This window comes from Zeus faber (genome assembly GCF_960531495.2).
Source record: "Zeus faber genome assembly, chromosome: 8".
NCBI classification, from domain to species: Eukaryota; Metazoa; Chordata; class Actinopteri; order Zeiformes; family Zeidae; genus Zeus; species Zeus faber.
Genome location: NC_137195.1, coordinates 27,160,102 through 27,176,538, shown reverse-complemented (window position 1 = coordinate 27,176,538; position 16,437 = coordinate 27,160,102). Strand labels below are relative to the sequence as shown.

At 45.1% G+C, this 16,437-nt stretch overlaps 1 protein-coding gene across 1 annotated transcript in view; it reads right to left on the bottom strand.

The window, feature by feature from the left end:
- triob (trio Rho guanine nucleotide exchange factor b) overlaps positions 1–16,437 on the bottom strand; it is a gene marked incomplete at its 5' end in the record, with an annotated part of 157,661 nt that overhangs the window by 15,304 nt on the left and 125,920 nt on the right. Inside the window, 4 exon segments of the mRNA XM_080005935.1 lie at positions 532–680; positions 1,076–1,171; positions 3,036–3,206; positions 3,740–4,026. Coding sequence (XP_079862061.1) covers positions 532–680; positions 1,076–1,171; positions 3,036–3,206; positions 3,740–4,026 — 703 coding nt within the window.

The following is a 16,437-nucleotide window of genomic DNA, read 5'->3' as shown; positions in this document are numbered from 1 at the left end:
TGATGACATCTATATCATGTGACTGGCACATGATAGTGACGTCATCAACATGCCCGCTCGTCGAGGGTGAAGAAGGGTCGTTCACCGCCATAACACACGAGGACAAAGAAGAAGATAATATATGTTTATATTGCGGATACGTCAAAATACATGCAGAATCAACTCATAAAAATCATAATTACTGATAAGTTTTTAGCCTCGCCTGCCATCTTGAGTGTGCTGTAAAACTCTGCAGCGGCATTGCGTCATGTCCTACCTCCTGTACGCTCTACCCAGACTCCGGCCCTCGCCAAAACCGTGTGTGCTGTATGAGTGGAAGGGCAACTCTGGACGATGTCCGAAGTTCATGTGTGAAAGCAGCTCAAGACTAGTGGATGACTTTTAAGGGCTAAAATTTGTGTGTGTGTGTGTGTGCGTGCTTACAGTATATATACAGTATATAGTGAATAAAGTGAATTAAGCATTCTAAAACTTTTTAAGGACCTTTAATACACACACAAACACACTTGAGTCAAAATAAGCACGACTCACTGTCTCCTCTTGATGAAGCCCGACTTGCGCTCGTCCACGTCGTCGATGGGGGAGGAGGAGGAGAGGAGGGAGTTGTCGGAGGGATTGAGGGAGGGGGAGCTGCTGTCACCCTGCTCCACCGACAGGGAGCTGGGCCGGTCCTCCAGGGACTGGGATGGAGTGGGGGGAGAAGTCAGACAAACAGAAAGAAAGAAGCAGAATACTGTTATAAACTTAAAACTACAATCTTTCTCTCTCTCCTCTGTCAGACTTTAGATTCAGACAACTTCAACCATTTTGGGTATTTGAAAACAAGTCAGATGTGGTGCAGTCAGTGGTGAAGGAAAGTCCAAACTAGACTGCAGAGTAGTAGTGGTATGTTCTCTCGCTCGCGCTCTCTCTCTGTCTCTCTCTCTCTCTCTCGCTCTCTCTCAAAACTCAAAGGGCTTTATTGGCACGGGAAGCATACATTAAAATTGCCAAAGAAAATGGAAAACAAAAAAAATCCAAAATAAAATGTAGAATGAAAACAAACTGTTCATATTATGTGTCTGTGCCATCTTACCATTTTGCTCTTCACCAGCTCCTCGATGGCACTGACCAGTTCAGCGGCGCTGGGAGTCTCCGAGCTGCTGGGCCGGCCGGACAGACGCAAAGCTGCCTGAAAAGCCAGCGATCAAAAGACAGACAGACAGAGAGAGAGAGAGAGAGAGGAATAGAGGGTCTCTTTGATAGAAGCATTGATTTCTTTTACAATGTCATTCATACAATTTTATTTATTACTGATTCCACCACAAAGTCACATCTCATTCAGGGACGCCAAATTCAAAGTAAATGTTCAAAGGTAGTGTGTGTGTGTATGTGTGTGTGTGTGTGTGTGTGTGTGTGTGTGTGTGTGTGTGTGTGTTCAGAGTGTCGTCACAGTGCAGGATGTGACTGGCGCTTGCCAGTATGTGATAGGGCTCACCGTTAGGACCGTTTGGATTTTTCCACATGTCCAAGAACGGATTGGGGCGGGTGCGATCGCCCTAACAGGAGTGTGAATTGGGGAGCCCTGGTCGGAGCCAATGGCAGGCTTGTATCGAGGACACGGTGGGGTTACGAGGTAGGTTAAAGGTCAAGGGGTGAGTTCTGGGGTTGGACAGCTCGCGTAGCACGAGCGACGCGATTTGGTTAGAGAACTCAAAATATGTGATGCAGTTAAGTGTTGCTCAATACTCCATCGGTTATAAAAACAACAACAAAAAATGGTTTCTCTTCTGCACAACACGGCACCACCTGAGAGGGACATGTCATACTGGGATGTCCCAAGCAGGAAATACATAAGGGCTTTTTACCACCTGAAAACCTCACAAAAAATGGAGTATTCATTTCAGCAACAAAAAATAAAGAAAAAATGATGATTAGAAAAAAAAAAACTCCCAAAGAGTGCGAGGAGCAAAGAGCAGAGTCAGAGAGAGGAAAGGGTTAAAAAAAAAAAGAATGGAGAGATGAGGGAGGTGTGTTTTTTACATGGAGAGGTAGGGAAACTGGGAAAGAAGAGAAGCAGAACAGAAATCAAAGTAATGCTGGAGGAAGGCGCATGCAGCCGTCAAGAACAAAAAAAAAAAAAAAGAGAGGAGAAGAAAGAAAGAATACATGTTTACAATTCAGTGCCAGAGTTCAGACGTTTCATATCAGCCGCATATCAGCCCACACGGCCAAAAAAGTGTCACTCGATATAATTTCACACGCAAGTGTCTCGCTGTTAATTAACATTCATTTGTGTGTTGAAAAGGTGCAGGGGATTTTCCACTGAACAAAACTAGCTCAAAACGGAGATCAAATCAAATGTTGAACTACTTAGAGGTGGTTGGGCAGACACAGATTACAGTAGGCCTAATCTTAATCCTAATCTGGACAAACCGAAGCTGCCTTTCTCAGTTGTGGTTGAAAATAGTCTCAAGACTTGGCCTTGTTTTGATTGAAAAAAAAAAATCTGATTTCCAGAAGGAAGATTAGAGCTAATCTAGATCTAAGTGAAGGCTTGAATTAAACTTGGCCAGAGAGGCAGGTTTATTTTTGGATTAATGGATGTGGGCCAAGGACCAGTACCAAGACCAGACAGAAGGAGCTGACAAGTGCTTCATTACCTTAGTCTAGGACTTCCTCGTCTACATCTATATGAGCAGGATTAGCTTAGTCCCGATTTAGATTAAACCACGTCTGTAAAACCGCCCACCATTATTATTAATAAATATCAATGTGTATAATTAAATACATACATGGTTGTAATACAAAAAATAGCAGTTCGCTTCAGTTTAAGTCAGTGAAAAATAAAGAAACATTGGATCAACTTCAAAAATATATATTTTTAATTACTTCATTTCATAGGTATATAAATTGAGCCCTCAATATTTCCAATTATGTTGAAAATTACTTCAAAAATTGCTGAGAGTTGAAGCAATTGTATCTAAGCTGATTTTTTCGTTTGAAACCTGGAAAATAACAGATGCTCCTCTCACTCCCCAGGGTGGTCATCTCACCTTGTCGTCCTGGGCGTCGGGCTGCAGCAGGCTGTGCTGCTGGATGGCCATAGGGGGCGGTAGAGGCACGGCGTCGGGGCCCTCCTCGCCCTCCTCCTCCCCGCAGCTCTGCATGCCCGATGACGACGACTTGGACAGGGTCCCGCTGCTCAGGCCCTCATTACGCATCCGCTGGCGAGGCGAGGAAAACACAGAGAGGACGTTACAGAAGGTACTAGAAGAGCGAGGCGCGCAAGTGAGAAGCCAAACACACGTGCTACGCTTTGAAACGCTTGTATTTATAAACTGTTGGTGTCAATGAAATTATACCATGAGAAGAGTCCATAACAAAAGTAGGAAAGTGAGGAAAAAAAGGACATCGGAAGACAAGCTCAAAGGAGGAATGCTCCCTAACCCTATTCAAGACTGAATGAAATCTTTTACATTCCACACTGACACAAAAAAGCCAAAAACCTTTTTTTCCAGAGTTTCAAGGTTTGATGTCGATAAGAAAACGTTGATTAGAGAAATTAGCAGCTTCTCGTTATTATGTAAAGTATATATTGACGAGCACTGCTGCAAGAAATAAAATGACCACAACTTTAAAACTAGTAATGGGATCCGTTAGAATCGCTGCCAAGTTTTGGCTGATTTACCATTTAGTTTAGGTGGTTTTGTCTGGCTGACCTAGCTACATAGTACAGCACATTGAAATCCTTCCTCACCTCCTCCAGCGTCTCATCCTGCGGCGTGGCGGCGCTGTCGTCTGAGTCCTTCTGGGCGCCGATCGCCATCTCGGCGTTCTTGCGGGCGCCGTCGCGGTTCTTCTTGTGCTTGTGGGCCAGCTTCTTGATGTGGCCGTCCGCCTTGCCCGAGCTGAGGCGGCGCACGGGGCTGGTCAGCCACTTCCGCAGGGTGTTGCCGGGGCGCTTGGGTCCCGGTGAGCTGTGGGGTCCCAGGGTGTGACTGGAGCCGGGCTGCAGTGCATCGTTGCTGGATACTGACAGGGTGTCTGAAGAAAGCACAGAAGAAAATGGAGGTTCATTTTGGTGTGACGGTAAGTATGGAAAAGGCTCGGGGCAGGAAGCTTTATAATGTCTGTCTGTCTTGCAGTGAGGGTTTGGCATATGGGAGCTGTCCAGGAGCCGGCAGATAAAATGGGTTGCATAGGTGCATTGATTATGTGTTCAAGATATTTATTAATCACATACTTATACATACGAGCACATCTACATATATGCAGTGAAATGTCATTGCGACGCACCCGGAGATTATGCACATTAAGTACTAACTGACACAATAGCTAACAACAATTAACTAACTAACTAAACTAACTGAACTAACTGATTCCTAAAACGTAATTCAGTTAGTAAACAGAATAAAATAAGAGTAAAAAGGTAATATACTGAGTGGAAATACTAAATAGAAATAAGAGGAATAGACTATTATGTATATACAGATATGTGCAGTAAAGTGGCAGGTGAATTAGAAAGGTAGTGTGTGTTGAGATATACAGTACAGTTATACAACAGAATGGCACAGCAATACAGTAACAGTACAGAACTGCTATACAGCACAGTATGCTATAACCCAGTACAGTGATACAGTATGCAGTACTGTATGCAACATATAGTACAGTAAGGCCCTGACTGCGGAGGTGCTTGCCCGACAGCAACAGCTGGAACAGTCTGTTATTGGGGTTGTGAGGATCCTTCATGAGCTGCTCAGCTCTGCTACTACTCCTGGTGTATAAGTCCTGCAAGGGGGGGAGGGTAGTTCCAGTGGTACGTTCAGCCGAACGTACCACCCTCTGCAGGGCCCGCCTGTCCTGAGCAGTACAGTTCCCAAACCAGGCCGTGATGTTGCCTGTCAGGATGCTCTCCACTGCTCCAGAGTAGAAGGACTTGAGGATCCTCACCGAGACCCTGAATTTCTTCAGCTGCCTGAGGTGGTAAAAACGCTGCCTCGCCTTTCTCACCAGCGAGTCTGTGTGTATAGTCCATGTTAAGTCCTCCATGATGAACTCCAAAGTACTTAAAGCTGCTCACCCTGTCGATAGAAGTCCCATTTATCACCAACGGTGCGTGTGTCCTCGGTTGTAATCCTCTCCTAAAGTCAACTATCAGCTCCTTAGTTTCCGAGAATGCTGTTGTCCTGGCACCAGCGTGACAGGTCAGCCTTCCACGTGGTAGCCCTTCTCGTCGCTGGTGATCAGGCCCACCACGACGGTGTCGTCAGCAAACTTGATGATGGTGTTGGAGCTGGACCTGGCCACACAGTCATGTGTACAGGGAGTACAGTAGGGGGCTGAGGACGCAGCCCTGGGGGGATCCTGTGTTCAAGGTGAGGGAGCTGGACGTGTGCCTCCCCAACCTAACCACCAGGGGCCTGTCTGTGAGGAAGTACAGGATCCAGGCAAAACGTAGAGTGTTCAGTCCTAGATCCCACAGCTTAACAGCCAGTCTCGTGGGGACTATGGTATTGAAAGCTGAGCTGTAGTCAATGAACAGAAACCTCACACAACCCCGCTTCTCGCCATCCAGGTGCATGAGCGTGGTGTGCAGTACCTACGAGATTGTGTCGTCCGTGGATGTGTTCGGTTGGTATGCAAACTGCAGTGGGTCGATGGTGCGGGGGAGAGAGGCTTCACATGTAATCCTCAATCAGCCTCTCGAAGCACTTCATGACCACTGTGGTGAGGGCCACCGGACGGTAGTCATTCAAGCAGGCTGGAGAGGTGTTCTTCGGCACAGGGATGATGGTGGACCTCTCGAAGCAGGACAGGACCACCGACTCGGCCAGGGAGGCGTTGAATATCGTTGTGAGCACCGGGGCTAGCTGCTTAGCACAGGTCTTCAGTAATGCAGAGGGCTTGTGTATTGATTTTGTGTGTGTGAGCGTGTGAGTGTGTGAGTGTGTGTGTGTGTGTGTGTGTGTGTGTGTGTGTGTGTGTGTGAGATCGCTTTCTGCTGCTGGCAGCTTTGGCCACCCTCTCAATGTTAAAAGCAGCGCCTTTGGGTGTTTGTAGGAGGGTGTGTGTGCTGTATGTGCGAGTGTGGGGAGGGCATATGTCAGACCTCAGCACTTTAAAGAGACATATACCTGTCCTTTTTAACCATTCCTCTTACTTCTTGACCATAATCTTTCATTTTAGAACCTCCTACTTTATTCCACTCGCTTTTTTATCCGCCTTCTCGGACTGATTTTCCCTTTTTTATTTGCAACTCAAAAAACTGGAAAAGCAAGCAAGCGTTTTTTGAGCATTTTTTCCTGAGCATCCGATTCAGTTGCCAAATCCCTGGAGGAAGCCCTCTCACCTTACAGCCAGGGGTTAGAGTTCAGCGCAGTCAAAGGCACATTTCCAAAGACGCAGAGGCCATCTCAAGCCAAAGAAAGAAAGAGAGAGAGAGAGAGAGAGAGAGAGAAAGAGAGGCCTAGAAATCTTAAACTCATCCACACCAACACACAAAAAGCAAAACAGAACCTATGAAAAATGACTGCAAATCCTACTGGGACAGATGTCAGGGTCAGGGCTCCATTACGCTGGCTTTAGAATCCAAACCTCTACATCAACTCCTGAACTGAAGGTGTACCCCATTAAATCGGACTGGATTCAGGGCTGGTTTCAAGCGGAACGTTGCAACATTCTCTCAAGGAAGTCCAGCTGAGCCAGTGAGAGAGCGAAAGAGATTCTCCAGAGATGATGTTCTCACTCTACAGAACATTCTGCAAATGGCTTCCAGAAGTATCCACATCACAAAAAAATCCTTCACAAGTGCAGGCTTTTGTGCAGGGCTTGGAATTGAGGTGAACAATGAGAGAAACCTCTCAGCCTTCCGCCTAGCATCGCTTTGAAATGAATCATTACTGATGGGAATTTGAATAAGTTATCCGATCCGGTCTTGACTTTGGGACTGACCACGCCGAACAAGTGCAGTATTTTTAGTATCTTCAATTTGGACCGAACCCATTAGCAGAGCACAGTTGATGGGAGACTTCAAAACTTCAAAATCTTCAAAATCGTGGGTCAAACTCTTCATAATATGAGCGAAGCCAAGCATTAAGTAAGAGTTTATTTTCATCCTTGAGCCTGTGCGTGCTTGTTCCTGAGCATGTAGGGTTGCTTTGGTTTTTAGGGAGAGGTTTTTAGGAGACTTAGGCCCCGCAGTTTTTATCCGCGCTGCACTGATACAAAGCATGTGTTCTCCCATCACACGCGAAGAGGAGCGGTGGGGGGGGTCGAAAAAGCAAAGGGAGGCCAGTTCCAGGAAAGACAAGAACTTTCAGCATCAGGGTTGGGGCTGGGGTAGGGTTGTTAAAAGGTCCCAATCATCGTCCCCAGGGTTGTTCTCATTCTCTCGAACTGGCCAGTTCCAGAAAAGACAAGAACTTTCAGCATCAGAGACCTGGGACGCCCTAGAGAAGAAACCCCTCTTCTCTAGATTACAGTCCATTCTATCAATGGCCGACGCCGGGAAAGCTGGGCTTTTGGGAGAATTAGAACAACCCTGGGGATGACGGTGAGGACCTTTTAACAACTCTACCCCAGCAGGCCCCTGTTGCACATTCTGGGTCTTGTTAGAGTTGTCTATAATCTGACAAGGGGACGGTTGGAATATAACTCTTGATCTTGTCCTCGTCCAACCTTTCATAGACAAGAAACAAAGTCAGCCCTTAACTATTGAATTGGGGTAAGTTATTTGTAGAATGAGTGATGAGAAGAGGGACAATCACCTATTTGACGGATGGCGGTCCTGTTTGTTGCACAAAATGTTTGCGTACATAATTTTTTAAGTGAAGGAAGTTTTCCCTTCAAGTAGAGAAAAGAGAACAGAAACAAAAGCCAGAGGCCGAAGTAGCTAAATGAAAACCAGAGTTATTACCAGGAACTACAAGACAGTTCTGGAATGTTTTAGTCATGGGTGCCGTTATGGAGGCTCCATACCACTACAACACCCTTTTTCAACTACACCAAAAACCTGGTAACATCCGCTAACATCTGGCATAGTGGGAAAGGTTATATTTGCGTTTCATTCCCAGACAAAAAACCCTGCAATGGTCATGGGTATTTACCGGCCGCGACGGAAAGATGACACCCAGGTAGAACGCTAATTTGTGACCTGCTTTTGAAGCTCTGGACATTAACGCGTAAATAGACAGGCATATCTGTGTATCATTTCATCATTTAATATCTAATTTAGAATCCAAAATCAGAAGTTTTTAACTTTTTCCCCCCGCATGCAGGACCATGAATGTTTCAAGTGTGGGGATCGCTCCATGGGAACCGCAGTGGAGAACCCCCACACTCCCTGCCGGGCTCCAAGCCACTCCAGCACCGCAAGCTGGTCTCCGAACTGGAGGAGCGTCTTAGTTCCCTGCCGCCGGGCGACTGGCATCGGGTGCTGCATGGATACCCCATGCTGCTTCTAATGTGACACACTAGAAAAAAAAAGGGCATACTCGTTCACTGGCAATGGGAACCGTGTTAATGGCCAATTTTTAGTGGGTTTACGGCATAAAAAAAAAAGGGAGTATACACGCAAATGGTGTAAAAACAGTATTACTCTCACCATTCCGGATAGCTTTACATTTTAATGGCGGTTGAGCTGCCTACGCCCCGTTTTATTGGTTTTTATTTTTATTACGAGTGCATGCCCGTTCAAAATTCAAGACATTCTAAGACATTTGAATGGCACAGGTTAACAAAATGTGAATGATTCAGTCCCTAGCATGCCAGTTCCAAATTTACGATTTTCTAAGACATTTGAATGGCAACAGTTTAACAAAATGTCAATGATTCAGTCCTGTGTTCTACAATGGAAGATGAAACTGCCGGTTAAAGTCATACACCGGGGAAAGACACTCTTTGTGACTCAGTCACAGAGCCCTGAAGTTCCAGGCCCCGCTGGCTGGCTGTTCACTGTTTATTGAAAGTTCATTAATCTCACACGTGTTGCGTGTCCAAATTGCACCAAATTTGACACGTCCTTGGGTCCCCAGCAATACACCCCCAAGTGTGAAGCAGATCGGATGAACGGTTTCTGAGATAATCAAAGGACATGATAATGGAAAGACATACAGATACAGACAGATTCCTTCCTTTATAGTTAGATAGCGCTGTTTTCTGACACATTGAGGCAACAACAGTAGAAATGTAACAGCATTCACAGTATGGTGGAAAGTAACGCTGCAACATCAGCTTGAAGAAAGAAACTAAAAAGGCCTCTTGGAATACAATAGTGAGCGGAGGGGGTTAAGTCAATAAAAAAGAAACTTCTCCAAATTTTGGATGAATTAACATGAACTGGAAACATTCCATAACATTCCATACTCAGGATACTGTCATTGTCTGATTCAAACCTCTCTGAATTAGAATTTATTATTTTTCCCTCGCTTACTCATGGACTAAGTCAAACAGCCATCCCGCGAGGTTCACATGACGACAGAAGGAAAATGCCAAAGATTTGATCATCATCCTCCATCACGGGTTGCCAAACACACACACACACACACACACACACACACACACACACACACACACACACACACACACACACACACACACACACACACACACACACACACACACACACACACACACACACACACACACACATATATATATTTTTGTATATAATCAGTTACTGCAAACCTCCTGCATATCCTTTGAGGACCGCTATGGGGTTCGTAGACCCTTGTTTGGGAACCCCTTCCCTTCACAGTCTGGACTGTAGCATTTTAGTACCCAGATGACAACTTGAGCGCCACTTAAAAAGCAGACGCATGCTGTAGCCTGGGAAGAGCGCAGTGCCTAAAGATGTGCTGGGGTCGTGACTTTTCATGTAAATCCTGGTTTTAGCACAAAGGTCTTGACTTATGAGATGCAACAGGTCTGAAGGTAGATATTCTCCTCTAGTCAAAACGTAAATGAACTAAACTAAATCTAGCATTAAACAGTGAGGATACGGGGAGATGTATCATTGTGTGTATTTTATTTTGTCCAAACCTCATTTTTGCATGACCTTATCCTATGAATAGGGACCGAAGGTTTAACAATTGCTCATGGGATTCCGCTCATGATTTGTTAGATAAACTCCAAACTGTAAATAGAGGATAATTATATTCACATTCACAAAACAATTACAATCCATGATATGATATGATATGAATCAAAATAATAAAAAAATCCAAAATAAATAATTTACATGGTTACATTTTTGTGGGCTCTAGGTAAACATGTTTTTGGAGAAAGGGCTGTTTGTAGAGTTAGACAGGAGGGTTCTTGTTAACATAGGGCTGTGACAGAGCAAAGCACAAGGGTTAACAGCTTATACACATTCCTACGTGGTGTAAAATAACCCAGGACGCACGCCAGCGGGAATATGCAAAAACCCACGCAGGGACACAAGCAAATCCGTTTTTTAAAATACCTATAGTGAATTATATTCTGTTGTTTTCTCCATTTTTATCACTTATCATTCTTCTATTATCCAGGACTGACAGTACAGATGGAATAGGAGTATACTATTTTTAGATAATAACCCAAAATAAATTGTATCAGACAGTGTCCTACCCAGAAAAATAGGACACATATCATAACATTTTGACTCCCATCGCCCGGCGTTTAAAATCACACAAATGCTCACGCATATTCGTAAAGAACTGTGTTGTGTTTGGTGAAGGTCACCACCTTTCCCCTTTCCCCAGCGGGGTGTCCATCATGAGATCACCTCGGAGACAGCTGCTCTGGCTCTTAACCCCAAGAGAACCCAACTGATGAGAGACTCTAGACAGGTTGTAAACTGCTGATTTTCGACGCAGGAGTAACCACCAAAACATCTGTTTGAAAGATGCAAAGCAACAACCTTATAACACAGGGGATTGATCCAGCCTTTTATTCTTCAACTAGAATAAAACTAAAACTAAATGTTTATCCTAAATAGACATATTACTGAGACCCTTTGGAGGAACTTGATGACAAATATCACGTTTTCAAAACTGTTTGATCGCATCCCAGAATGGCTGCAGCTTAATAAAGTAAGATAATATTATATGGAATTTTATTGATCGCCAGGGGCAAAATTCTGGGATATAATTTAGTAAAAGCCGACTCACTTCCTGGTTGGTTCATCCGCATACTTATTACAGGGTGCTTTGCCTTAATTATGAGAGGCACTGGAATCAAACCATCCTAAAAACATTTAAAAACCCTATCCTAGCATGCGTGCACATACCTGAAGACAACAGGACACAAATCTTCCCGTCCACACATGCACGTTTCAACTCGTGTGCTCCAACACCCACCACACTTCTGTTGTCGTTATTCAAATTGAAAACGACGAGATTGACAAAAAAAACCCAAAAAACTTCAAACAAACAAAATCAGCGTTTTCTATGCTGGGCTCTGCTAGCCAATACCCCTGGGAATACACCGACCATCCCAGTTTAGAAAGAAGCCGGGTGCTCTTCAGATCTTCGCTACTGTGGCTACCGGCTAGCGACAACAGCCGTAAATCCTTTGCCGCCTTGCAAACATGGAGAAACGGCATTGGACGGACTTGATTTACTTCTCTTTGTGCCCCTCTGTGTGTGTGTGTGTGTGTGTGCGTGCGCATGTTTGTACTGTAGCTCCAGTAGAATTGAAATCGCTCCAGAATGCCAGCGGTATGCCACAGAAACATGCCTCGGATTCCAGAGGTGCAAAGGAAGGGTGAGTGGGTGTGGGTGTGGGTGTGGGTGTGTTGCTGCTGTTGTATCTCACCCTCCTCTGGGATGGGACATTCACGCGAGCGGTATGTCTGGAGATGTTTCTCAAGGTGGGGGTTGTGGTGGGCGAGGGGGCAATGTGTGGGAAAGCCCCAGGGAGTGGAGGGGAGGGGGTTGAGCCAGCTGACCCATAGAATGTTGGCCATGCTGAAGTGGGTGTGTGACAGTCAAGACTTCAGACGGGAGTGTGGATGGGTAAAGAGTTTAAAGAGATGAAAAGTGGGGAAGAGTCGTTTATTGAACTCCTCCAAAGCTAGTAGAGTCTAATATTTTTTTGCCTAGAGCTGTCACAATTATTACCTAATGATGCCTGACTGCAATTATTTGCACAGATCACCATCTTTTTTGTTTTTAAATTGGCGGGCGGGGGGCCCTGGCGCCCTTGTATTCCGCTAACATTCAGCGTAATCCTCCTGACGGGGAGTAAAACTCCATTCCTTTTTCTTCTTCTCCTCCGTGTTCCTTGCCATTCTAATCGGTTCCAGCTCGACGCCGTTTCCTTTTCCCATCTCTCCGGGTATGTAAGTAAACAGGCTTTGAGCACCTGTTGGGGACCAAGCTGACCCAGCAGGCGTGATCATAATCTGGTCGCTGCTATTCCATCAGATTTAATACCCACTCAAATTACAGTGCACCCACTGAATCAATTCCATTCGCCTCGAGATAATCCGTTGATCAAAAAGGAATATTAGATTAGGTTAAATCTCCAACAGGTTGTGATTGAAATGATTTGTTAAAATTGTATAAAATTGTATAAAAATAGAAATAAAAATATGATCATCATCAATGTGGCAACTCTTTCTCGCGGTAGACTATTTTTGACATTTCCCGGTGAGTGTAAACACTTGACATTCATGTCTTCCATGAGAAACGCTTATTTTTACAAGTGGAGCCAAAAAAACGAATTCTCCTTTTCTCAAAACGCATTTAGAAGGAGAAGCTGCGGACCACACGCCAAGCTCTCCAAGATCTGCAAACATGGCAAGCCGTGGAATACAGTATTTCTACCTTCAAAATGTACTACCCTCCTTCCCGTAGCCAAACCTAAAAACTACCTTCTGCATGAGAAAATGATAATCAAACAAATAACTCTGACCCTAATGAAATACCGTACATTCTAATCCGGATGACAGCCCCCGAATGGAGAGTATGAAAACTCTCTCTGTACCACACTGAGTGTACCACATACCCAGGTCCAGCAGCCAGAACTTGCAGTTGTCGGAGTTTCCTCCTCGAGGTGATTCCATGTGGCAGAGGGGATTGAGGCTCACCAGGGACTTGATTCCATGTGCCATGTTCTCCCTCCCAAAATAACACCTTCCACGTGCTCAGCGCATCATCCCTACGGTACCACGGTGGATCTCGAAAAACTCCTCAGACAACTTCAACCATTTTGGGTATTTGAAAATAAGCCAGAGATGTGCAGTCAGTGGTAAAGGAAAGTCCAAAGTAGACTGCAGACTTAGTGGTGGGATGTTCTCGCTCTTGTTCTCGCTCTCTCTCTCTCTCTCTCTCTCTCTCTCCCTCGCTCTCTCTCCCTCTCCCTCCCTTCCTCCCTGTCAATCCCTCCCTCTCTGTCAATCCCTCCCTCCCTCCCTGCCTTAGTCCTCTAGTGAGTTGGCTGCTGTAACGGTATTGGGCAAGCCTCCACTGCTCCTCGGCCGTTTCCAAAAGAAACCTTTAGAAACTAGCGACACATTTGACCGTATTTAGCCTTTGCAGAGGCACCCACTCGTTTTGCGTGGGCGGCTGCACATTTTGCAGCAATTAAGGAAGGATCGAAATTTTGGGCGGAAAAGCTTCCTGCGTTTCCATTAATACAACGGTGCCTTTTTTAATGTCCGACTTGTACGCGAGAGCTGTATGTGTACATTTAGGTTTTGAGAGGTGGGGTTGTCGGTAGCACTTTTAGACTATTTCAGTCCTGCTTCCCAGGTTGAGGACTGTGGAAGCCGAAGCTAACCCGAAGGGCTTGGCCAGCGACGACACACAAGGATCTCCCTGTTTAACTTTACTGTACGTGTGTGTTCTGTCACTAGTGGTCGGGGTCTCAGGTTGCTGACCACAAACACCGTTTCCTCTCTCGCTCTCCCTCAAACACACACACACACACACACACACACACACACACACACACACACACACACACACACACACACACACACACACACACACACACACACACACACACACACACACACACACACACACACACACACACACACACTAACCCTATGTCTAACAGAGTTCCTTTATCTATAATGGTACACGTTACCCTCACACTAATTTCAGTTGCTTGTCAAAACTGCTGAATAGTATCTTGTGTGTTGTTGCTCATTTTGGAAACGTTTAGAGAAGCCAGAAGGAGCAGCTGAGAGGGCAAAGAGTGATCTAATTGGATTATATCTTGTGAGACCGTGATTTCCTTGGAATCTGTAGGTTTACACAGGTTCCAGCTTCTCCTTAGTCAACACAAGAACCCCTGTTGTAGCATCAACCCCCCTCCCAAACACCAGAACACACAAGTGCACACAAGTGCACACAAGTGCACACAAGTGCACACAAGTGCACACAAGTGCACACACACACACGTACACACACACACGTACACACACACACACACACACACACACACACACACACACACACACACACACACACACACACACACACACACACACACACACACACACACACACACACACACACACACACACACACACACACACACACACACACACACACACACACACACACACAACAATGAAAGGAATCCTACCAGCAGAAAATTTTTGGGTGGAATTTAATGGTGATGGGCAGTGAGTAAACAGTATGTTTGCCTTGTTCCTTGGCGCCTACCAAAGCCTGGTACATTATATCCCTTTATGATTCTGATTAATCATGTCATCAAACACAAAGTTGGTTGATTATTTAAGGCGGGAAACCTTGTCCTAGACCATTCCAAATAGATCTTGGGGTTACCACCCTGGTCGACCAAAGATACCATCCTTAAGTGACTTGAGAGAAAGCAGCTAGTTGCTCGCTCGGTAAAGTCACAAAGGCTTTCCTCTTTGTTGAAAAAAAAAGAAGCACAAAGGGCTTCATCATATTCATCCTCTTCCTCCCCCGCAGCAACTCTCTTTTGACTTGGCCAGGTCAGCCCCCGAGGCGAGGGAGCTTTGAGAAGGCTCCGCTCCCAATTTTCAAAATCTGGCCACACAAAAACCGTCCAGAATAAAAGAAAAACTGGCGAACGATGTCAGTATACTCAATATGGTTTGGCGAACTGGTGAGCAGTTCACAATGGTGGCTTGAACGCACTGCTGCCCACAAGCTCAAAACACCACGTCTTTTTGTTCCCATGTCATCCTAAACTGCTGTCTTTGTTTGAAAAGTTCCGTCACATCATTTGGTATACCAAAGGAAAGAGAGAGCAGAAGAGAAACAACAGGGATCAGAAACATTTTGGGAAGTGCCACAAACTGGAACTGGATTGCTGAGGCGGCCCCGGGAAATAAGCAGTTTGAGGAAATTCTAAGCTGTATCATGAAAAAGTAAATCATTCAGCCTGCCACCAAAGCGGTGCTTTCCAGCATGCAGGCAGCCCCGGTATAACCTCCGAGACAAAAAAAACAAAAAACAAAAAAACACAAAGAAAAAACCCACAAAACAAACAACTTTTCCCTCTATGACTACAAGAAAGGCTGCCAGCCAAATATTTGTATGTTATATCACCATGGAAACAAGCTGTACACCGCTTGCCTACTCGTTCTAATTAGAGGGAGGAACGTTTTTATTTTAGTTCTGTCAAGACACAACGAAGACCGTTCAGAGATCTTCGTTTTTTTTGTTTTTTTTAAATTCCATTGACGACATCAGGTACTGCAGGACGAGGATCCGCCGGCGTGTTCACGCCTGAATCAAGACAGAAGTCTCGTTGTACGGCCTGCCACTTCTAATTAAAAGCGCTATATATCACATAGTACAGTACATAATGTACGATTTTGGTAAACATAAGCACAAGCACTGCGACGGCGAGCCAACACGTAGTCTTGCAAACTCCTCAGTCAACAACACCTCTCCTGTGAAGGCGCCCTCCTCGGATGCCGACATCTGGAATTCCTGGAGTGTTGTGAACACACTCCCTCGACGGGAAAATAAAGCTTCATATGCCGTTTTGACTGGGGTCCTCAGGCCCCCTTCAGACCTTCAGGATCTTTTCAATTTGAAAGTTGAAATAAGTTCAACAAAAAATGGATGTGATTCCACGGTAGTTATCCACAGTTACGCAGAAAAGTACGGTGAGCTCAGAAAATGTGGAATTCGCACAATTCGACCTGGAATTGGCACAGGTCGACCTGGAACTGACCAGACAGTGGGCCTGGTTGCGGAGGGAGTCACATCAGATACTAAGATGGGTAAATGCAGAGAAATTGCAAATTTCCCCGTTGTGGGACGGATAAAGGTATGTATGTATGTATGTAAATCAATAAAAAAAAACTATTTGAGCTAACACAATGCGAGGTCATGATGCTTACTCTTGATCAAATGCTTCAATCATAAACCAGGCCTTAAGCACGGTGAGGAAATTATAAGCACCAATATGCAATTAAGTGATAGGAAAGGCTTGACACTTAAACCGTGGCTCCCATGATGA